The following is a 23,793-nucleotide window of genomic DNA, read 5'->3' as shown; positions in this document are numbered from 1 at the left end:
TATCATCTTTCTGGTAACCTCCCTCTACACCTTGCCACTGGCGGCCCAGCCACCGCGTGATGCCTTCTCCACCGCACGTTAATTGTCATATCACTTCGCTTGGCTGTGGCTGGTGGATGGTGTTGATTTGTTATGAGAGAAAAATATTACTAGCTGGCTAGTAGCTGGTGGTTGGTGCTGATTTGGTATAAACAAAAAGCACTGTTGTTTGATTGGCTGACAAGCCAAGCGAAAAGTTACACTACGCTAATCCATCCTGGCTAATCGTATGTGACCGTTTCTGTGCCAGCCTTTCACCGTGTATGGCACTCGCCACGCTAATCCATCTTGGCTCGGCGCTCCTACGGTCCTACCCCACCGTCCACTACGGAAACAGTCAATTTGCAAGCTAGAAAACACTCGGCAAAAGGTCTGCCGAGTGCCACCTCTCTATAACTCACTCGGCCTCAATTTTGACAGCAAATAGCTTTTTACCGAGTGTTTTTTTTATCGAGCACTCGACAAAGAGTTTGCTGAGTGTTGTATCGGCTCTCGGTAAGAAAAAAATGTATGGGAACAGCGAGGAGACGGCGATGGCATCTTTGCGAGTGTCATGACGGAGGAATATTTGGTAAAGATCAGGACTTTGCTGAGTGTAATTGCATTGACACTCGGCAAAGGCTCCAGCTTTATTGAGTGTCAAAGGAAAAGCACTCGGTAAAGTTGGAGCCTTTGCCGAGTGTCACTAACGGACACTCGACAAAGTTTTAACGGCCAGCGCTGTGCTTGACGGTCGTTGCACATGGCGGGCACATGACGATGTTTTACCGTGTGTTTAATGTTAGCCAAATGTTTTGTGGTTGTTTGTTGAATGCTATTTTTCCTGCACTCGGCAAATCTGACTTTTTCTGACTGTTTATCTTATAACACTCGGCAAAAAAGTTGTTTGCCGAATGTCCGATAGAATGCACTCGGCAAAACTTAGGGTTTCTAGTAGTGTTCATGACATCCTTTCGCCTTGGACTTCCTCGAGGCCATAGATCTCCAATGACACCCCAAAACACTCTAACCCCAAACTCCAAGCTTATAGGAGGTGTTGCCGGACCGGATCTGGAGTTGAGAAAGAAGGCTGAGAGCTTCAATTGACAATCATTTCTCTCCATAGCCGCCGCCACCAGGCCCTCCCATCGCTGTCCCCTCGGTCCCCCTCCTCTATTCCTCCGGTGGCCTCGCCACCGGTAGGTGTAGGAGCTAGATATAGTCTTTTAGTTTTTTTTCAAGGTTTGATTTTTCAGCAACATCGACGAGGTGGTGGCGATGATGACCTTTTTGAATAAGGTCTGTTCGATGTAATTTATTTTCTTTACGTCGTCGTGTGTCAATTTATCATTCTCTTCTACCACCAATTGTTTTCTTGATATGAATCAGATATGAGACATCTTTCTAGTGTCATTCTAAAAAGAGGACAATTATTTCTCCCCCAAAAGGAAAGCATAAATCTATATATCATCAAATTTCAAAATGTTATGCATCATTCATCATTACCAAACAGCATCACCTCTTCAATACGAAAAATGCAACACCTAAACAAAAGAGTGCGTTCCCCCACATGAGCCTACTTTTTTCTTTCCCTATCGGAGCTCACAATGCTATATACATACTCCAGGCTTCCCTCCACTGATTATGTTCCACATTCTTCTGACATCTATGCTCAGTGATTCGTCCTATTGGCCATAAGCCAATGGCCAACCCAACTGGCTGCAACTCAGACTGTATCGTGGGTCGTGGCATGCCCCCAAGCTTCACCACTACTGTACGCACAAGTAGAATTGGATGAATCCTCTCAGACGTTCAGGGACCAGTCATAGTTCATGTAGGAGATGCTGATCGGACCGCCGTCGTTGAGGAGGTGCGTCAGGAGCCCGGCTTTGGTCGGGTCCAGGTAGTTGAGGAGCCACCGGAGGATGTCCCTGTCCTGACCAAAGTCAGCGCTGTACCTGAAAAAACACCACATGGATCATGATCTCGACCTCAATTTGAAATCACAGATACCCGTGGACGAACTAGCTGTGCGTGCGTTGTGACCTCAGAACATGAACTGAAGCAGAGTGACCTGACAAGAAATGTTGCCCTTACCATTTGACGATCCTGGTGAGGTGGACGGTCCGGTTCTCCAGGTCGATCTCCACGCCTCCGTGGAGGAAGAACTCCCTGGCCGCATGCCGGAGCTCCGGCTCCACGCCCTGCGTCGTGTAGAACCGGACGATCGGGCTCGACCGCGTCGCGTCGCACAGCGCGAAGTGCACGAGCGGATTCGGCCTCCGTTGCGCGAGCTGCACGATTGTTCAGCACCGATGATCACTGATCGCACTACACCTAACGGAGGGTCGCAGAATTGCAGCACCGACGGCAACTGAACTGAAGCGCACGCACGCGTACCTCGAGCCTCCTGTCGTTGGAGCCGAACGGCTTGGCCAGCGTGTACGGCTGCCGCCGGTTGGCCCTGAGGATGCCGTTCCTGATGGCCGCGAGGGAGTAGGGGTGCCCGCCGACGATGTACTGGAAGTCGGAGAAGAAGGGCCGGCGGTCGACGGCGCCCGGCTGGCCGATCCGGATCACGGCGTGGATGGCCATCGCGTTGTGCAGGTTCAGGAAGAACGGCAGCCGCTCCTCCGCGGGGAGCGCGGTCATGTCCGCCCGCTGGAGCTCCTGCACCAGGTTCGCGTACCTGACACACCGAAAGGAGAGATCGTTAGCATTTAGCAACCGACTGACATCAACCGATGAGGTGATCCTGAAATTCTGAGCAGCTGCGAGAATGTGCTACGTTTACACCTTCTGAACTCCTCGCTGGCGGCGATGCGGCTGTAGTCGAGGTGGCGGCGGTCGTCGGAGGCATAGGCCTCCAGGATGGCGAGCATGATCTTGGTCATCCTGTGCCCGACGGCGGCCGCGGGCTTGGGCTCGCCGTCGTTGGTGGAGCCCCGGAAGTTGTAGTACTTGGGGACGGCAGGGTCGTGCTCCAGGAACCGGTACAGGTTCTGGCTGCCGTCTTCGAAGTCGTTCTCCCTGCACATAACACGGCATCAGCCACCCGTGAGCTAAATGGTGTAGTGATTTGCAAGAGCAGGTCGCGAGCTGAATGAATGTTTGGTACAGCAACTGCTATGGATGGATGGTGCGCTGACCTGAAGACATGGTGGATGAAGTGCTTTCTTGCGAGCTCCTTGCCGATCTCCACCGCCTACAAACAACAGTTGCGTAGCTGTCAGTCTCCACTCTAATCTTAGCAGAAACAAGGGTGCAGAAATATTGGATGGTTTGGTGCTGAAGGTTTTCTAACTTCGTCATTCAGCACAACTGACCCTTCTCAAGAAAGGAGAAGATACTTTTTATTCTCAACCACAGAGCCTGCTGACGAACAACAGTTGCGTAAACCGTCAGACAGTTGCTAGGGTGCAGTGAGCGAGCAGCAGATCGTCTCATGGTCTGATCCGAACTTTTGGATTCAGCCAAGGCAAAACTTTTGACCATCAGTTCATAATCTGCTTCGTGCCTCGTTTGGTTTGATAAAACATGCAGCAGAGTTGTTCAGGCAAGAAGATAATTTGGTGACGAAACCAAAACCAACCCAAGCCACACGAGCAGCACCTCCAACCTGAGCACCAACGGCTCCTCTCTTATCCGAAACCACGATAATAAAGAAGAACGAAAGACAAACTACACTAGACAGGTTCTCGTCCACCACAGCCTGCATCTGCACGCCGAAAAATCCGTCAGGTGGTGCAGTTTTGCAATGCAGCCATGACAGCGACTAGCTCGGACGGGGACAGCAACAAGAAACCCAAGTCAAGTATCCTCGACGAAAATTACGGTAGCCAACCCACCCGATCAATTGTTGGGTCGGTGCTTAAGCACCAGCGACTCGGTGGCCGTGGCCTCCGCTTTCACCTTTCGGTTCATCCACTAAGACTCTCAAGAAGCAGATCATAACCTCATAAGGTTCCAGCAGTGCTTCCACCGTACCCTTTTGTTTCAGCAGTTGAATATTTTCTCCAAATGCTAACACGACTAATAATTTGAGTCGGAGGGACTAGTGTCAGTAGTCCGTAATGATAATTTTTTTTAAAAAAGAAGCTTTTGGTCAAGCACTGTGGAAAAACAATCATGCTAGTACCAGCTACCAGGAAGATTTGCGCCGGGAATAAAATCTCCCCCTCTCCTTGCACGCGGGCCAATCAGAAAAGGGGTAGTAGCGCTCACGAAGGTTGCATCGTTCCACTGTGACCGCGCGAGCAGTAACGATTGTACTCCTCGCAACGTGGTCGGCACACAATCTAAGCTCAAGCTCAATCATCCTGGTCAAAACAGCATGCCAGATGCGGTCTGATGGCAGGCATGATACGACCAGAGCCGGCTCGCACCTAGCCACGTCCGTCTGATTGGGGCGCAGGCGTAGCCGCAACCGGCGATGAGAGCCGAAAGGGGATTGGAAATGGTTGGGCCGAGGCGGCAGAAATGGTCAAGGCGCGCGCGATCGACGGGCCGGTTTCGAGCTGGTGGGGCCTGCCCGGCTGCAACGGAACGAACCAACCGGCCGAACAGATCAAACCGGTGGCAACGCCATGTGGGCGTCGCGCTCCTCGCCGTTCCGTTCCGTTGCGTTCCGTTCCGTTCAGCCTCTGCCGCCAACCCCTTCCGTTCCGGCTGCGCGAGCGGCGCGGGAAGGGAAACCAGGTCGAGCGGGCAGGGCGATCGCCGATCGGGGTTGGGGGGACCCGCGGAGCGGTTGGTTCGGCACGGCAGCACGTAACGAGCCCTCACACGCACGACGCAGGTGATCCCAGGGCGAGTTCGCGTCCGGGCCCCTCGCTTTCTCCGCAATCCCTTGGGGTTCAACTCTCATTCTTTCATTTAAATAAAAAAAATCAATTGATCCATTTTCCACACCCCATACAGTTTCGATGTGGTTTGTGCACTTATAAAGGATAGATTATTTACCGTGGAGTGACACGTCTCACGTGCCTGACGGATCCTCGCCGTGACGCCATATGGCCTAACATATTAAGAACATTAAATTTTTGGTTGGCCATCATGCCAAATTGCCATTCTGCGTTGTCCCCTCCGCCAAGACGATTTATTATTTACTCATATAATGTCAGTGTATAGTTTTATTGTACTTTTATCAAAATTGTGAATTTGGTAACCGAGTTGAATGTGTACTATGGGAATGAAACTCCTTTTATATCCTATATGAAGCTCATCATTCTCTTTTCTCATCCCGCCGAGTCAGCAAATTTGTTGATATGAATGCTCATGAAATTACTCATAAAACCTCCATAGAGACTAGTCTTATAAAATTAATTAGAGTAAATACCCTGTGTGTACTACTCCGAGGCAATGCTACCTAAGCTGTGTTTGAACGAATTCAAATAGAGCCACACTACTCGCAAAAAAAAAGAGCCACACTGAGTGAAGTTCGACAAGAAAATCCCAGCTGCGCAAGACGATCGAACCAGCACGGCAGCAGCCGAATAAAAGAAATTACCAATGCTAACACATTAATTGGAGTAAGGGCATGGCTAGCCTGCTAGCCGGCTGTTTGCGGGGCCTTGCGCCTACTTGTGCGCCTGCGGAAGGCTGCATGCGGGCGACTGAGCTTATCCGGACCCACAAGCAGTGGTTGGAGCGCCGGCTGAGGCGGGCGGTAAGCCAAACGCCAGGTTTCTTCTTTCTCTTCTTTTCTCTCTCTTCCACATAAGATTTAACCAGCATACAGCTATTTATAATACTTACTCTAAATGACACTCTCCCCATGTACCCGTCAACTATTCCCAACCAAGCATCTTATCTTAACTAGCTCACGATCACTGTTCATCCATGCATAAACAATGATCGAGCGGCAGGCACCGGAGCACCCAACGAGTAAAAAGTCAAACGATGAAGCAGCAGCAGAATCAGCAATGGCAATATGCTCGGACGGGGGGCTCACCTTGTTCCTGCCGCACTCCAGATGGTTCACGATGGCGTCCACCATGTCGGCGCCGGAGAAGCAGTTCTTGACGAGCTTCACCCGGACGAACCTGTCCTGGATCGGCAGCCGTTGCCGCAGCACCCTCACGATGCCCACCATGGCGTCCTCCTTGCCGCCGGCCTCCTCGTCGAACCCGTACACGGGCACCCGCGGCGCCGAGTCGGGGCACCGCCGGCCCGCGAGGTCGCGCACGCGGCGCTCGAACTCGCCGCTGTTGCGCAGGGAGTTGAGCACGACGAGCCCGCCCAGGAGCTTCTCGTTGAGGAAGATCTGGGGCACCCGGGCCGCGCCGCCCGCGCGGGAGGCCAGCTCCGCCTCGCGCTCCGGGAACACGTCCAGGTTGATCTCCACGTAGGGCAGGCCGGACTGCCGGAAGAAGGCGCGCATGGCGGCGCAGTCGCGGCAGCCCGAGCGGGAGAAGAAGCTCACCCGGCCCTTGATGTGCCCGCCCGAGAAGGAGTACCCGGCGTCGCCGCCGCCGCCGCCGCCCGGGGCGACGCCGTCCTCTTCCTCGGCGGCGATCGCGTCCTTGAGGCGCACCGTGACCTTCACGTTGGGCAGGTGGATCTCCTGCACGCCGTAGGTGTCGGCCGCGGCCGGCGCCGAGGGCTCCTTGAGCGACGAGATGCGGCGGGTGATGGCCGACGACAGCACGTCGCGGCGGCCGCGGAGGAACCGCCCGATGGACGCCACGTCCACGACGGCGGAGTTCGCGGAGGCGGAGCGGTCCACAGGCCTCTGCTTCCCTCCCGCCTCCTCTGCCTCCTCCTCCGCGTAGCCGTGCGGGTGCGCGGGCGCGGAGAGCGCCCTGGCCAGGCCCGGCGGCGCCTCGGGCTGCGGCAGGTGCGGCGGCGGCCGCAGCACCGCGCCTTGCAGCATCCTGCGCGCGTAGTACACGTCCTCCCCCACCCCGGCGGCTAGCGCGGGAGGCGGGGTCTCCGGCCGCGGGACTGGCGCCGGCGGCTCGACGCCGCCGCCACGATCCCGTTCCTCCTCCCGGTCCGCAGGGATTGGCTCCGGCGGAGGCGCCTGCGGCGGCTGCGCGGGGGCGGCGTGGTGCGGGAGCGCGTCGAGGCGGGCGTGGTGGTGGTGGGGCGCGAGCGGCATGGCCACGAGGGTCTCTTCTCCCATGGCGCTCCTCTCGGCTCCCGGGCCCGTGTCTGGGTTTACCAACGGAACGGTATTCCTTCGGCTGCGTAACGGGGATCTGGGATTTGGTCTCAGCGGCGAGGAGGCGGGGAGCGCGGCAGGGGGGGGTTTAAGAACCGAACCGCCGCGGGATGCGCCGCGCCGCGCCACGACGGGGTCCGAGCGTGGACGCGGTGCGCGCCGGTGCGAGGACACTGGGGCGCCGACGCGCGGGGCCCGGCTAACCGGCGCGCGTGCGCTCCCGCGAAGTGTTCAACGGGGGGGGGGGGGACTGAGGAGCGCTTGGGGTTTCAATCCGGTTGGTCGGTCAGGCCTGGAGTGTGAGGCCGAGGGCGAATCACCCACCCTGAGTGGCGAGTGCCAGTCGAACCGCGCGGGGCGGGGGTCGTGGTGGGACCGGGCCGGCGCGCCGGTCTCTGGCTGCTGGTTCCTTTCGTTTTCCGGGGGCGCCTCGCGCCGCGGCCACTGGAGTACGTGCTGCTACGGTCTGTATACGCCTGACGCTTGACTTGTAGACGAGCTTGTGGCGTGTGGTGGATTTTTGCCGTGCACATTAAAGGTCAGAACGCCGGCGCCTGGTACAGGCAAATCTCCGAGTCGCGCCGCGCGACGACGGAGGAGGCTCTCGCCGTGCGCTGCGTGCCACTCGCGGCCGCCGCTCGAGCCACGCCCTGCGGCGCGTCAGATTTCCCATTCCTCCATTTACAGCTGAGGAACGGCCGGCAGGTATACCATACCAGTGTAGTAGTAGCAGCATACTGGTAGCACTAGGCTACTAGCAGATAGGCTAGTACTAGCGAAGGAGCCGTATGCCTACGGCGATAGGTCCGGCGAGGTGACGAGATCATTTTTTTTTTGTTTCGTATAGCATCGAAATCGTCAAGATTTCAAGCAGTTTCGTCAGAGTTTCCCTGCCGAACAGAGGAGAAAACCCCGGCTCCGTCAGCGTACGAAATCCCAGTCGTTTTCGCGCTAGGAACGAGCAGGCCGCTCCGGGACGGTCTGGCCCGCGGCCTGCTGCATCGTGTTCGCCGGACAAGTGCCAACCGAAGCAACTGAAGAAGCTCCCCTTCGCTTTCACATCCCCGATGTATCTGAAGCATCGACCCTTCCGACACCAGCGGATAAACAAATGCGTGCGGTTGCAAGAAAGGGGTAAACAAACCGCGCCAAATTCAGAGCGCATCGTGGCTCGCGGGACCGGGACCAGGACCCGTATCCGGTTGCCTGTGCCATTTGGTCCCCGTTGAAACGGTGCTGACTCCTTCAAGTGCGCGCCCATAATCATCAGCGAGGTCAGGACACTTGTACCAAAGAAGAATGGTTGCCAATCCTTTCAAAGAAAAAAAAAGAATGGTTGCCAATCCAGTTAGGAACAAGTAGCCCATTTCTCCCTTTTTTTTTCTCTGTCGCTTGGAGTTGTGATGAGTTTAATTGAAGCAAATTGGCTATTCTTTCATGCATCTTGTAAATGCAGGCCCCGGGGCTCACCTGACTGACTCACGCACACGCCGCCCAAGTCAATGGTTATCTCAAGGATTACCACGGTGCTGCACGGTCTCAGCTCGTGCTTCCTCACATGCTTGCTCAAGTGTTTGACCTGGTACTGTTCACTGAGTTTTCTTTTTTTCGCGTCAACGAACCGTGCTGGCAACCGTCCTCGCTTGTAAGCCATAGTTGTTGAGACTTGGACGCTAATTCGACAGCCGTGACCAGTTCAATTGGAAGCCGGAAGCTCGCACACGCCTGGACATGCATGCCTCACGGACCGTGAACGGTTCAAGTTTTCGGACTTGGTTTCGCATCAACGCGTCAATTGGTGAAACCGCACCCTCCTTTCAATTCGTGTTTAGGACGCACGCACGCACCCGTAGGCCGCCGGGTTGGTTTCCGCGACAGGTCGGGCAACCGAACGGCGAGAACCGTCAGCTCCGCGATCCGTGTGTTTCATTTGGGACTTTCACGCAGCTGCTGTTGGACGTTTGACATTTCCTCTCTGACACGTCGGCAGATTCCGGACGGTGAGATCAGCAATCTTATCGGAAAAGAAGCCAGATGGCGTCAACAAGGTCGATCAATCAAATAAAAAACATCAAAATCTCGTCGAGAACAAGAACAAGGGTTGACCTGGGAGTAAACAAAAAAACTCCGGCCCGTGATCTGCTCTGCTCATCCGTTTCGCCTCATTCACCGAACAGTGCTGTCGATCCGCAAGGCATGCGAAGAAATTAGTATCCGCACGCACGGCCGCGCTTGGGCTACTGAAACCTTACCTTATTGCAGGATACTGAACTGCAAGTAACTTTCGGCGCTATTTGCATAGTTGGATCGTTAAAAGAAAAAAAAAAGAACATCACGTTCATGCGTATGTGGGGACGGGACGGAGTCCTCGAAGGCATGGCCCGAGCACATGCGTGGTATGGTGGCATCGTAGCAACGTGCGGGGGGGTGGGGGGAGTGCCGAGCGCGCGACACCGTTTGGCGAACGGAATTGCTCGGCACACGTGCGCCTGTCGCCATGCTAAGCCCAGGGCAGGAAACTGCGACTGCCTAACGCCTGGGCGGCCGCAGTGAAGCCACCGGATCGATGGCCAGGAAGGCATCGGGAGCGCGGGCGGGCCTGCAGCACCATGTCACCGCCTTGAAATGGTAGGCGCATGGACGATCACGATACTGGTAGATGGCAAGATCCGTCCGCCTACCAACCTTGGCCGCCGCTGCCGGCGAAGGGGTGCGGCCGAACTGCTGCTTTCTTTCAGTCTCTGCAGCCGCGAACTCGGGGACGGAGTGACTAGTGAGTGATCCGGCCGGGGACGCGGCGGCAACTGCCAACATGGGGGCCGGCCAGAATCAAGCCAATCCGGGGGGGAATTGATGATCGCCCACCCAACACGAGCCTAACAGATTTGAGATTGGTGAGAATGGGTGCAGCAACGCCACCACCTGGCACCTGGTATGCTGGTCGTCCATCTGAGTGACTTCATCTTCAGCATCAGCATGGTCCCAGCATCTCGACGACGAGAAGAACTGTGCGGTCAAGCGCGGCGGTCGTGCGATTGGCTATTCCTGCGGCTGCAGTCTAAGCTAGCGCTAAAGCATCCAGCACATCAAGGCACGAATCCTAGGCCAATCTCCAACGCCACAGCTCCCAGAGGAATACAGATACAGTGCATGTAGAACTAGCAGCTATTCAAAACAGATTCTTGACTACGAACCAGATAAGGACATGGCGATGGAAGCATGAAACTAAGAAGCTTTCAGCGGCCCAGGTGCATAAACGATACTAGGAACGGATCTTTGGTATGTCATACCATCTCCATGAATCAATCAAATCACCGGGGAATGGTGAGGCGAGCATGATAGAAGCACAAGAAGCAACGAGAATACGGGTAGCAAAAAGAGGCGTACTTCATGTGAAATCCCACCAACACATCCGACCGGATTCTCGTACATGACAAAACCGGACCACAGGCACAAATAAGGTAGGGTCAGAGGTCCCTCAACAGTATGTCTTTTCTAATGGCAAAGCTTGACTTATAAACCCTTCACAACTGCAGGCACGCAGCAAAATTATGACGACTCCTTTTTCTCTTCAGCAGCCTCCTCAAATGTCTCTCCAGGGACAAGCTCAGGGACGTCATCATCGTCATCCTGAGCAGCACCTGTGCTAGCACCAGCCTCAGCGCTTGAAGCTCCAGGGACCTGCTTCTGGAATTGCTCCGCAAGCATCCGCAGGTTGTCCAAGTTGTCAGGACCTGAATTGGAGGAAAAATTAAAGGTAAACCAAAATCACAAGTCATAATTACATGGAAGATCTCAGAAATTGTCAAATTGGTATAAAAAAGGTGGAGACAACATGCCAACAATAAGATACATGTCAATAGAAACATAAACTTTGAATTCAGCAGGTAATTAGAAACATACCAAGCTGATTGATAATCGACGGAAGCAGATCTTGCAGCTCTGTTCAAACAAGAATATGCAAACATGAGAATACTGCTATGTAAATCTAGCGCAAGGTAAGTTCAGAACTATTTTTTCCTTGCAAAATTAAAACTGACAAAAGGTATGTGTAACACAAAGCATCAGCTGACAATGTAACAGTGAATACAAGACACCACTGACACATCTAGTTCAGCAGAAAGCCAGCACACAGCAGAAGGAATAATATTAGGCTATCAAGTGCATATAAACAGAAGCTGGTTAATCAAATAATTCTGGTCGTGAGGAACATACTCTTTGTCTGTGGAGTTCCACTGATCACCCATGTATTAGCACCAATAGAAGCTTGCACTGGACGGGAACCAAAAGAACAAATGTTAGGGGGGGAACAGAAATTAGATCGTTACTCTTGTAGGATTGACATATTAGAGTTAGGGTATCTCACCTTTAGGATTCACAAACTGAATAACAACATCATCCTTGAAGATGTTGACCTCTTCAATACCAGGGATAGTGTTCACTCCTACTCTTTTCAGGGTGCTCTGAAGCCTTTTGTCATCTGTGGTTGTAGTCTTGTGGACTGCCTTCTTCTTCCTGCCACCAATCAAATCTCATTATAAATACACACCATGAGGTTCCTAGCCTGCTAGCATAGCTCAATTATAAAATACCATGGGTAGTATATGTATATATGACAGCACCAGCATGCATAGGTGTTAATTTGCAGCAAGTTCATGAGTAGCACATGATTTGAACTATATAATACAATCTTTCTATCATTTTAGAGCGCATCAGATAACCAGGTTAAATTGCACAAGTCTTCTGACAGTACCATAGCTAAGACATGATAGAAAGCAGGTGCATTTACGGAAATAATAACAAGGACACATGAATGAATGCAACGGGCACACATAATCTTGCCGAACCAAAAGAGTAATCACATAAGTCAATATGCAAAAGTTGTCAATGCAACAGAAATGCATGTGCCAACGCAAAGTAAAGGAACTAATAAGAAAGCAGAGTTCTGAACAATTGTTGACACATCATCTTGAATAAGTCTAGGTGAAGAATAAGTACCTGCGCATGCTACCCTTTCCACCGGTGCGCACGGCACCTGCCATCTTCTTGAGCTTGTCAACATTCATCTGCATTATAGACAAATAAATCATACATAGTTCTATAAGTGAAGGCATGTGGCCATGTGGGCAGAGGACACTAACTACAACATGTAGTTCAGGTGCACACAGAAGTAACGGAAAGCACAAAACGTCACAAAAAATTTAAGCTCGAACAGAAACGGAAAAAGTGTATCAGGCAATTAATGCCACAACAGGTGCACAGAAGAAGTAAATAAAATTGCTAGATACAACAGTGTATCATGACATAAGTAATCACACAGACAGACACACTAACTAAAACACATGGTTCAGGTGCAGAGTAAGTAACGGAAAGCGCAAAATACGTCATGGAGAACATTCGCGCAAACATAAAAGGAAAAGTCATAAGCACACAATTAATACCATAGCAGATCCACAGAAGTAAATGAACTCGCTAAATACAACGCTGTGTCGTGACATAAATAAGTAGCCGCACACAGAAACGAAAAAATGGTGTAACAGCAACCAGAACAAGCAACGGCATGCATACTAGCTATTTCAGCACTGCCATGCAGAGACAGCTTTCACAACTGCACTGAGGAAGCCACACAGAAAGCATCTGCTACACCGCTGCTAAAATGCATTCTTAATCTAACTTCTCTGGAGCTAACCGCTCGTTCATTTACTATAAGTATCCATGCAGCTGCTACCTAGCACAGAAATGCTACAACAGTATTACTCCCCACAGTGTGAAAAATAAATCATTAACTACTTACAGAGTCCAATACAACCTAATCCGGCACGGCTGCTGGCCTGCTGCTACCAAACATCATATCAAGTACTCAAACAGGAACAAGCTAAACCCTTTCCCCTACCGCAATACCGCGAATCTAATAAAAATGGGAACCACTAAACCCTAGCGCTTCCCCGCTAGCTCCGACCACAGATCAACCAACAAAGCAGCCCAAACGATAGCCTCCGGTTACAACACGAGTCCTCCAAACGCGCGCGGACGTAAGCCCGCTAAAAGTGCAGATCCGGCCGCTCCTAGGCCAAACAAAATCGCGCGAAACGCAGCTTAGTCCGGAAGCTACACGCGCTACCGTCGCTACTGCACGGGACTGGAGGTGGAGGGTAGCTCACCTTGGCTCGGGTGAGGAAGGGAAGCCGCGGCGGCGGCGGCGGCGCGGGCGAGGGGAGGAGAGGATAGGAGTGGGGGGTAGGGGAGACCCGGGGGGGGGGGGGGGGGGGGTGGAGGATAGGGCTCGGGGGGCTGGCTGGGCTGCCACAGCAGGTCCCTTTGTAGTTTAGGGTTTTAACCTCGAGGGGGACCTGGACCGTCCGATTCGTGATGGACGGGGGCCGTGGGTTCTGCCGCGGGCTCGTGCTCGGGCTCGGGGTTCGGGGTGCGTGGTCGCTCGGCTGTTTGGTGGCTTTCGTTCTCCCAGTCTCGGTCCGGTCGGTGGTCACTTCGGGCTAACGAGCTGTGGCCCGTAGAGATTTCTGCCAATTTTTAACTTTGGCCTTCGAATCAGAGAATGAGAGTCAAATTAGATCACTGATCTTCTGGGTTAATTCATCGACTCTGCTAATATGTCGCTTGTCGCAGAATAGATCACATGCAAAAGCAGAAACACAGAAAAGGGGGTAACAAGTGTAAAGTGCCCATTCTTTTATATTAGATAGGAGAAACAATTCCATGAAAGAGGTCACGATAAATTTCGTTTTTTTTTGTTTCCTCTTGATTGAATGAAATTAAAATAAATAGAACAGAAGGTGGAAAACCGTTGTGCACAGGTGTGGCAACTGAAGGTGAAAAATAAGTGTCGTTTCTTCATGTGGCTGTTCCTACAATGCAAGCTCCCTACAGCAAACAGGATCATCCAACGCGGCAGCACAGCGAATGCAGTTTGCAAATTGTGCCATTGCAGACAAGAGACAACTTTGCACATGGTCGCAAATTGCTTTTATGCTAAAGATGTTTGGCGGTTACTGGCAAACCGAACTTCATTCTCCTTTGTGTAGCATCCGTCGCAGTAGTCCAATGTTCAATATTGGTGGGAGCAAATTACTAAGGCCATTGGTCTTGATCATACTCTTCTACGACAAATCCTCACTTATGTCACTTGGAACATTTGGAAGAAATGTTGCCGGCGGGTTTTCGACAACAAAGCACCACCTGCAACTCATTTGATCCCACTAATTGTGCAAGAAGTCGCTGCTTATCATCAGGCACATGCAACCCCGGTTGGCTAGTTTTTGGTTTAAACTCAATCGGTGTTTTCCTTTTCTGTCCTCTTCATTACTGTTCTTGTTGTTTTTATTCTTCTTTAGCTTCTTGTTCTTGCTTTTAATTTTTGTGACTTTCTCCTACTTTTAATGCATAAGAAGAGCACCTGCTATACTTCCTCCGAAAAAATAAATGGAACATAACAGTACGACGAAAAGGGGTAGGTTTATAGAGATGGGTTAGAAGGAGAGAACACTCCGGTTTTCTTGCGAGCGAGGCCCAGTGCCTTGTGTTTGATGGGCTTTGTGGAATTTAGGTTCGGTGGCCTTGTATAGTTTGGTAGTATTGGGAAGATATTATCCGAAAAAAACTATCAGACGACCCGTCGCGATGACGTGCGAGCGCGCGACGCGTCAGCCCATCTCGAGTTTGTATCTGCGGCCCAACAAACCCATGTGCTAAAATTTGCTCTGCCTTGCGCTCAGCGTCTACGGCCCACCGATTCCATACGCATGTGCCCATATTCGGCAACCTTCATATCCACGCACAGCAAGTAAGCGTGAGAAGAAATTGACTTTTTCTTACATGAATCTATTCTAAAAATATTTTATCTACTTCGTGTTACCTCCATTTTGAGAACTGATTTCATCAATGTGTTCTACGCAATGAGACGAACAAAACTACATCCCACTTGCATATGTTTTAATAATATTTTACACTAGTAGCAACTTATGTGATGACTTACTCGCTTTTCTCTAGCAACTTATGTGTATATCATATTACTTTAGTAACAATTTATGTGTACTATATCATATTTAGTAATAAGAACTTATGTGTACAACAACTATTATTTTGTAGCAAATTATGTGTACGAGTTTATGATCGATTTCATTTGCGGTAATTTGTATCTTATATGTGTGGCAATGTATAATAGATGGTGTTTCGTGACAACTTTTGTTTTATATGTGTGAATTTTTTATTTTTATACAGTTCATATATAAACTTATGTGTATAATAACTTTTTTTTACTTCTCATGTGCATTTTTTAGATTAAGGAATACTATTCATGTATATGACATTTTATGTTTGTGACAATTTATGTATGATATCGGTTCTATTTTTGTGACAACTTATGTTCATAACAAATTATAATTTTATTCCAACTTTATTTTTTAATAACTTACAAATATTTTTTAACTATTATCTTATATGTCTGGTAACTTATATCTTACATGTGCGACAACTCATGTACATAATAAATTTTATCTTTTAGCAAGTTTTGTTTTATGTATATGACAACTTTTATTTCTATGACAATTTATATATAAACTTATGAGTTCGATATTTACTTTCTTTTTTTACTACTTTAATGTATGACATTTTGTGTTTGTAACAACTTATGTATATGATAGATTTTGTTTATGACAACTTATGTTTATGATAGATTAAGTTTTTGTGACAACTTTATTTATATGGTAATTTATAAATCTTTTCTACGGCAACTTTTATCTTATTTGTGTGGCAACTTATGTGTATGAAAACTTCTATTTTTGTGGCTATAACATATAGCAACTTGCTATCAGTTGAAAATATCATCAAAATATATGTAAGTGAGATCTAGTTTTGATCGTCTTATCACGTAGAACACAATGGTGCAATCAGTATTCAAAACAGAGCTCGTACGAAGGAGATAAAATATTTTTTAAAAAGCTACTTTATAAGATAGGTTGAAAATGACATAAGATATCAGGGGGGAACTAGGCATTGAGTACTGCGCGTGAGAGACACAAGCGCAGGAAGAAGATGCTCCACGCGCAGGGACAAGATGCAGTACACGTGGAAGGCAAAATCACATAGGAGAGGTCGCGCGCTGCGCTCTCCGCGCGACGGGTCGCGCTTTAACGTCGTCCATACCGATCCCCTTCCGTAGAGAAGAAATTAGAGAGTGGTCAGAGTCCGAAACATTACTCTAGATCGACTCGATTTGCAAGCTTGCAACACATGTCGTCAATCTAAAGCCGATGTTGCTTGGCAGATTCAGTCTATTCTTCGCGCGAGAGAAGAATCATGGATGCGGGCGAAAGCGACGGCGAGTCCCCCGCGCCACGCCCGAGCGAGGAGACAACGCTGCCTGCCGCCACTGCCACGCTGCGTTCGTGGGCCGCCGCGCCGTTCCGCTACCTCGCCCGCTCGCTGGCCGCCATGCTCCCATGGCCCGTCGCGGCAGCTGGCTTCCCTGCCGCTGACGACGACGGCGACAACGAGCACCCCAAGCTGTTCTTCACCCCGGACGTGGCGTCCTCGCCGTCTTCCGGCTACTCCAGCGCCTGGAAAGCCCGGCGGGCGGGTCGAGAAGCTCCCGTGCGCGGCCGGCGTGTTGCCGGAAGGCGCGCTCGTTATCCCAGCGACGCGTCCTCTGCACGGCCTCGTCCTCCTCCGCCGCCGGCCGCCGGCGGGGTACTTCGTCTGCAACCCTTCCACCGGGGCACTCCTGCCGCTGCCCGACACCAGAGTGCCAGCTACAACCACGTCCGCTACGGCCTGGGTTACAGGCTTACAGCGAGGCGGCCGGCGAGTACAAGGCCGACAGGCCGTGCGCCTGTTCTGCCTCTGCGACTGCGACCGCGACCGCGCCGTGGTGGACGCGAGCTGCGAGGTCCTCGTGCTCGGCGCGTCCCCGGACTGGCGGCCGGCCGACGGGATCCCCACCTCCAGGAGGTTGTAAAGTGTAAACAGACCGGTGGTTCAAGATCTTGCCGAGTCAGTAGTGAATTAATTAATAAAAATGGTAACTGTAAGCATAACTGTGTTCAGCTCTCTATGCAACCATTCAGTTCGCCTTTTATGAAAACAAAAATTGGTTGCCATAGGCTGTTTCTTGCTGCTGCAGTAATCATATAACCACATTACGCTAATGTGTTTTTCGAAAAGAGAGAATAACATTACGTGAATGTGTTTTTCGAAAAGAGAGAATAACAGCAGTGCAATTAGCCTATCGGCCCCAACCAAGGCACCGCTATCTTTCCTCCAGAAAAATAACATAATCTATACTAACAAGTTTCCAAATGGAAAAATGGTGATTACCTTCCAATGTTCTTGCTCCTTTTTGTTGATACTGAAAAACTCAGTTCGTCAACTTTCACAGCACATAACAATGTTCAAGCCTATAGCCCATACAAGTGAACCAAGAAAAAAATGATATAATCTTAATATAATCTTAACATGTATCAAACCCATTTGTTTGAACTCATAGAAACACGAAACTGCCAGACAGGACTAGAACAGCTACTTTCATTACTCTAGCACAGATAAGCTTCTCTTGAGCATTTTCTAAAGCTTCAGCAGGATACTCCTTCGATTTTGTTCAATGTAAGCAAATGCCAACTCAAGCAGAATATTTTTTATTTCTGACTGCTTTTGCAAGACAGACAAAACACCAAGAGTTGCTAAAGAGAGAAAAAAACATGAATTACAAAGTTATTTCTGTGTCCTCTGCACACCAGATGTGGAAGAATCTGTACAGCATCTTTTCTGACTCTGTTCATTCTCACAGCAATGTTGGGGCATCTTCAGATCAACACAAACTCTCAGCCCTTTCAAATCCCCTAGTCCCAAGTGATGCTACTGTGGTCCTTTTTTCATGGTAGGCAATCTCCTCCTGCCCTTGAGGCTTGAGTACAACGACATCTAGAAATAGAGAAATTTTCAATCATCAGCAGCCACCAGTAGAATCTTGCGAAGCTACCTTTAAACATGAGTGTGCCATGGCTATTCATAGAGCAAAGGTACTACCCACAAATTGTAGAATGGCTAATCATGTTGTGTAATCTTTTTTAACATTTCTTGTACTTTTTGTAAACTTATTTTTTATATATTATTATATAAAGTTGGAGCCTTGCCCCCTCCCGTTCTCTAAATAAAATTTTGCTCAATGTATTCAAAAACAAAATTGTTAGTGATTTCAAAAACACCACACAACAGAACATCAACTAGTATTCCAAGTACCATGCATTTTATTATTAATCCAATACATAGAAACACTTCCATAATCTCTACCAATTGAAAGAAATCAGAAACCTCTATCAGATATGGATCACAGTACTAGCTAATGATCAAGGTACAATGACTAACTTCAATATAACTGTAGGAGACAGTACACTTACTAAACAGGAACTGCCACTACAATTGCAGTGTTAATATGAGTTTTCAAAGAGAAATAACTTGACACCTCAAGCGTCATGGAGCATTATGTAACACCCTGCCTCACAGACAGTCCGCTTGGGGGCGGCGGACAATCCGCGACGGCCCTGTTTCAACCACACCGAGACCGAGGTTCGTCGGTCGCCGCCACGTGCCGACCGTCGAGCTCGTCCCTGGCCATCCCCTTAAGCCGCATTGAAGGCGACCACCTCCCCTCCACCCACCCCCGCCCACTCTCTTACTCTCTCTCTCGGTTCACTCTTCCTCTCCCTCCCGACGCCATGAGCGGAGCGTGAGCTCCTCCCGTTCGCCGGCCGAATCCGCACGCTTCCCTCCATGGATTTCAAATCCACCGCACCCAAAGCTCAACCACCTCCCTAGCTTCCTCCTCAACCCCTCAAACCATAGCCGCGACCCCCCACCTCGCCGGGAATCCCGGATTCCCCGGCCGCCGGTTGGAGTTTCGCCCAAACTCGACGTCACCGTGGAACTCCATCGCCCGGCCACCATTTCTTCCGTCCAAGGGCTCGAATCGACTGTAAGTAAGCCGCTAATGCTCGTGCTCCCCTCGTTCCTTCACGTTCATGTTGTTTCCACGCACATTCTCGACAAAGTCATTTTGACCGCCACAAGCCGCACGTCGCCGACTAGGTCTAGCTTGATGTCTTCGCGTGCATCACCCATGCCCGTGTGCACCTCGTCCAGTAGATGGTGTAGTGTTAGCCTCGCCGTCGGTTGGGCCACTATCGGCGGGAACGACGTGCCGTGCTGCCGCGCCAGCCTCACTGGTGGCGGCCCGCGGTGTCAAAAGATATGAACTGCGGACGGTCCGCCTAGGAGGGCCGGACAGTCCGCAAGTCAGGTTAGAAGTTGTCCAGAGATGTTGTTGTCTCTGATGGTTTCGCAGAATTGAACTGTGGCCGGTCCGCTAATAGTGAGCGGACAGTCCGCCGTAGAGTTTCAAATTTGTCTAGAGGCGTCGTTGCCTCTGGTGGGTTCGTAGGATTGAGTTGCGGACGGTCCGCTGTTTGAGAGCGGATAGTCCGCCGTATAGATTTGAAATTCGTCCAGAGAGGTAGTTGATTCTGGTGGGTCTGCCGAGTGGAATCACGGACGGTCCGCCATTTGGGCGCGGATAGTCCGCAGGGCATTTCAATTTGAAGTATAGTAGTATATCATTCGAGTTGCACTTAATTGTATCATGTGCATTCGTGTAGCCTCTGTGGTTGAGGACGTCGTCTATGAGGTGATTGCGGCACCGCAGGAGCAGCCGGATCAAGCCCAGGAGGAGAAGGATAAGCGTGAGAACCCGGCCCCAGGCCCGTCTGACCCTAGCTCTGAGCAGCAACCCGAAGGCAAGCCCCGGTGCATAACCTTTATTTCAAATTATGCAACCTCATATATATATATATATATATATATATATATATATATATATATATATATATATATATTCTTGTGCATTAAAGTCATAGGAGTTGAATGAAACCGTAGATGCATAACCCTTAGGTACCATGAGTCCTATACTAGTATAGCACATATGTGAGATACTAAATAGGGTTCGGTAGAAGTCGAGTAATTTCCAGTTACTCGCGAGATATAAGACATTTTTAGTTTCCATATGTGAGATACTAATCTTGGAATGAAAAGAAAAATAGAACTTGAGACCGGACGGGAAAAGTGTAGCTCCGTCTGTTTCAGTTAAGGACCGTACCGTTGTTGGCCCTGCTGATCATGTTCGAATTGTACTAACCGCATGCCAGAAGTAGGAGGTAGTCGAAACCGATAAGCCTAGTACTGTTTTGTTTCGAAAGTACAAGACTTCAACTCACCTCCGGGGGTGGTCGAGTAGTCGCGGAGAAGTGGGATGCATGTTTTACTTTTGGTGGTCTCTCGTTGAGCTCGGCTGACCATATGATGGCGGGGCGATCCTGTAGTTCGAGGCAGGGAGGGGAATGGTTGGTGCGTGTGGTCCGACGGGGCCTATGCGTGCCGTGTTGGTTAGGTCCACCTTGCAAGGTTAAATTAAATCGATTCGCCGTCAGTCGCTCTCGGACATGGGCACCTTGATCACCGAGTCACATCGTAGTAATATGAGATGGAATATGTAATATATTATATATATGTTGATTTTATTTTGAATTGTAATTAATGTTCTACCATGTTTGTTCTAGATGGTCTATGCAAATATTAGATCATGGTTAATCTACATAGGAGTAGAACCTAGAGAAAAATATTGAAATTAAGGATCCACTTTTAGACGCTTTTCTGCAAAATAAACCACCAGCCAAAAGCTTTGCATGTCTAGATACGTGGGCTATGTATACCCATAATCGGGTAAGTCTTGCTGAGTATTAGTTGCTTTGCATGTCTAGATACGTGGGCTATGTATACCTATAGTCGGGTAAGTCTTGCTGAGTATTAGTTGCTCAGGGATTTTGTTGAAACATTATTTCAGGACACACAGACATAGACTTCTGTCCCTGCTGCGTTAAGTTTATCCGCCGGGACGCCGAGGGATGGGAGGTTGTGGAGCCAGACGCTTAGTTAGGGGACTCCTCGGTGTACACTTGTGTTAGTTGTAGGCTTTTTTCCCTCTGTTCGAACTTGAGTTTCAGAAATGTAAAGTTTGTAAATTATGTATGTATTCAAACTTGATTTGTAAAATTTATGGCAGAGTCTTGTGTATGTTGCTATATTTTCAAATATATGTCGTGCTTGTACCATCTGCGCTCACCTTCGCGTGGGACTATTGGTGTTGTTTCGATCGGGACGTGGGCTGAGAAAGGACTGTCAAATTAAACTATTAAACTAATGCGCCCGATGTGTTCAAATGACGACCATTATGCTTAATTGAGAGTTTTGATTTGGCGGTTCCGTCACACATTACCTCTCAATTTTCTGTGTGGAGGCCATGTATCATAGATGACGCTCTGCTTCCTGGGCTTATTGAGGTTCAGAACATCATCGAAGGAGGTATACTCATCATCACCTCACCCTTAAACCAATTTTTGGTCACCTTGGTAATAAACCACCTAGGAAATTCATATACATGATGAAGATCAGGGTACTCATCAAGGCCCAGAACCAAGTTTGGATTTCCGAACACCAATATTTTGAACCGTTTGTGTGAAGGTGTAGGGTCTGCTTCATGACCACAATGTTTTAAGACCATATACTCCTCTAGGCAGGCTCCACAGAACCATGTGTCCATATATGACATTCTGAACATTGCCGGTTTAAGACACCGACAGCGGCTGCCCTCAAACTCTAATTAATAAAAAGAAGTTCAGTTAGAACGTTAAAACAGAATATGAGAACCAAGCAAGCAAAGAAAAGAACAAGAGCTCATTCATGAGTGTTTTACCCACCTTTTTGAATAATTGCTAGGTCTACTGAGCATCCAATATTAGGCGCATCTGGGACGTTCTTGAATACAATGACTAAAGCTAAAGGTATCACAATTGTACAAACAGCCTCCCAGTTGACCATTAGATAGGGCGCAAGTATCCACATAAATGATACAATCATGTTGAGTGCAAACCATGAGATTTTGAAAGAATACTTGAGAGTGAAAAACGCAACCCTCCAGTATGTTAAACCTGAAAGCAAATCAGATTCCTACATTTCAGTTTTAGCAACACAACTAAACAGTTCCAAAATAGGAAAACAGTTTCAGTATTAGCAACACAACTACTGCAAAATAGCAAAAAAAAAAAAACTGAACAGTTCCAAAGGTCTGAGAGCAAGAGGGCATGCACCTGTTGATTGGAAATTTGAAGCAAGGCACTGGCAAAGGCCGGGACGCCGAGCTCTTGATGCCTTCTTAGTGGCCTCGGTTCCTGACTCTTCTGCTCCTCTGCCAGTCTGACCCAGTTCGTCGCCCGAGTCCACCAACTCCGCAGCGCCAGATAGACTGGGAAGCGGAAGGCTAGCCGCAGCGACAATCAGCTCAATGTCAGCGAGGTTGAGGCGGGGGAACGAAGCGTAGATGCCGTGGACGGCCATGAGCGGATTCACCAACGCATCCACATCCTTCAACGGCATGTAATTGATCCGGATCTCGTCAGAAACCGAGCCGGCGCCGGTGGTGACCACGAGCTTCTGGTCCTCGCCGGCCAAAGTTGGAAGTGCGGTGCCGGGGCGGAGGCGCAGGAGGTCGGCGTGGGCGAGGCGGTGGTCGGGGACGATGTGGAGACTCACCCAAGAGACGTAATCCTGGCCTCCACCGGAGATTATGGCTTCATCAGCGAGCGCGAACACCGTCAGGTTCGCCAACTTCTCCAGTTCGGCGAACTTGACGCGCATGACCAGCGCCCCGAACCCGAACCGACCGTCGCTCAGGCGGGATAAGGCCTCGAAAAACATCATGCGCTTGATGGAGGCGGCGGTCGTGTCCGAAATGGCGCTGAGATGGTGGTGGTGGTGGTGCGGTCCCTCCACGCAGGAGTTGCCGGTAAGGTGGGGATGACGCCGTCGATTCCGTGGACGACATAGCGGCCGTCATTGTAGAGGTCGGGGTGCGAGACCTCAACGCCGTCGACGTACCGTTTTCATTATCGGAAATAAAAATTTATCAGAGGTTATAGATAAATAGAATAAACAAGATATATCGGACCAAATTCAAAAACAAATTTAAATTATTTTAAAAATTTTTTGTAGAATTTGATTTGAAACTATTTCTAAGCTATTAAACATCATTTATTCATAGATAAAAATAAGAATACAATATTATAAGTGTGGATCATTGCACGGCTGAATTTGAACCATCTGTGTAGAAGTAGGATAAATAAAAAAATTGGCCGATATTCAATTTTATCGGACTCTAGAGATAAAAGGGAAATATCGGAAATTTCGGCCAATATCGGAGGATAAAGAAAAACTGCGTACCGGCCGATTTTGCGGACGGTGAATGGGGTGCGCGCGGCGGTGATATTGAGGCACAAGCCGATGGAAGCCGACGGGATTCCGACGGCAAGCACCCCGGCGAGGTCGGAGTAGGGGAAGTAGCCCAAGGCCATGTGCTCCAGTAGGAGGTGGCGGCGCGAACACCCGGGACAAGAGGCACGCAGGAAGATGTCGGGGGCGGCGAAGACGGTGATTGCCCCAGGCCACCTCTCGATCGACGGCGAGTCGGCGAGGCGCGCTGCTGCTGACCCCAT

General features: G+C 49.8%; 2 protein-coding genes and 1 pseudogene across 2 annotated transcripts; all 3 read right to left on the bottom strand.

Annotated features, from left to right (window-relative positions):
• Positions 1 to 1,451: 1,451 nt before the first annotated feature.
• LOC120690651 lies at positions 1,452 to 7,235 on the bottom strand. The gene is made up of 6 exons (XM_039973378.1): positions 5,972 to 7,235; positions 3,168 to 3,223; positions 2,815 to 3,048; positions 2,419 to 2,707; positions 2,116 to 2,312; positions 1,452 to 1,976 (listed from the first exon to the last, which is right to left on the bottom strand). Exons 1-6 carry the CDS (start codon positions 7,142 to 7,144, stop codon positions 1,823 to 1,825), a joined length of 2,103 nt encoding a protein of 700 aa, XP_039829312.1. The 5' UTR covers positions 7,145 to 7,235; the 3' UTR covers positions 1,452 to 1,822.
• Positions 7,236 to 10,546: 3,311 nt separating this feature from the next.
• LOC120691318 (nascent polypeptide-associated complex subunit beta-like) lies at positions 10,547 to 13,453 on the bottom strand. Its single transcript, XM_039974361.1, has 6 exons — positions 13,345 to 13,453; positions 12,182 to 12,249; positions 11,550 to 11,698; positions 11,399 to 11,455; positions 11,087 to 11,125; positions 10,547 to 10,917 (listed from the first exon to the last, which is right to left on the bottom strand). The coding sequence occupies exons 2-6, from the start codon at positions 12,247 to 12,249 to the stop codon at positions 10,733 to 10,735; spliced, it is 498 nt and encodes a 165-aa protein (XP_039830295.1). The 5' UTR covers positions 13,345 to 13,453; the 3' UTR covers positions 10,547 to 10,732.
• Positions 13,454 to 17,813: 4,360 nt separating this feature from the next.
• On the bottom strand, positions 17,814 to 23,793 carry LOC120688865 (annotated as a pseudogene).

This window comes from Panicum virgatum, chromosome 9N (genome assembly GCF_016808335.1).
Source record: "Panicum virgatum strain AP13 chromosome 9N, P.virgatum_v5, whole genome shotgun sequence".
Taxonomy (NCBI): domain Eukaryota; kingdom Viridiplantae; phylum Streptophyta; class Magnoliopsida; order Poales; family Poaceae; genus Panicum; species Panicum virgatum.
Note: the sequence above shows the minus strand (reverse complement) of the source record. Positions and strands in the feature narration are given on the sequence as shown.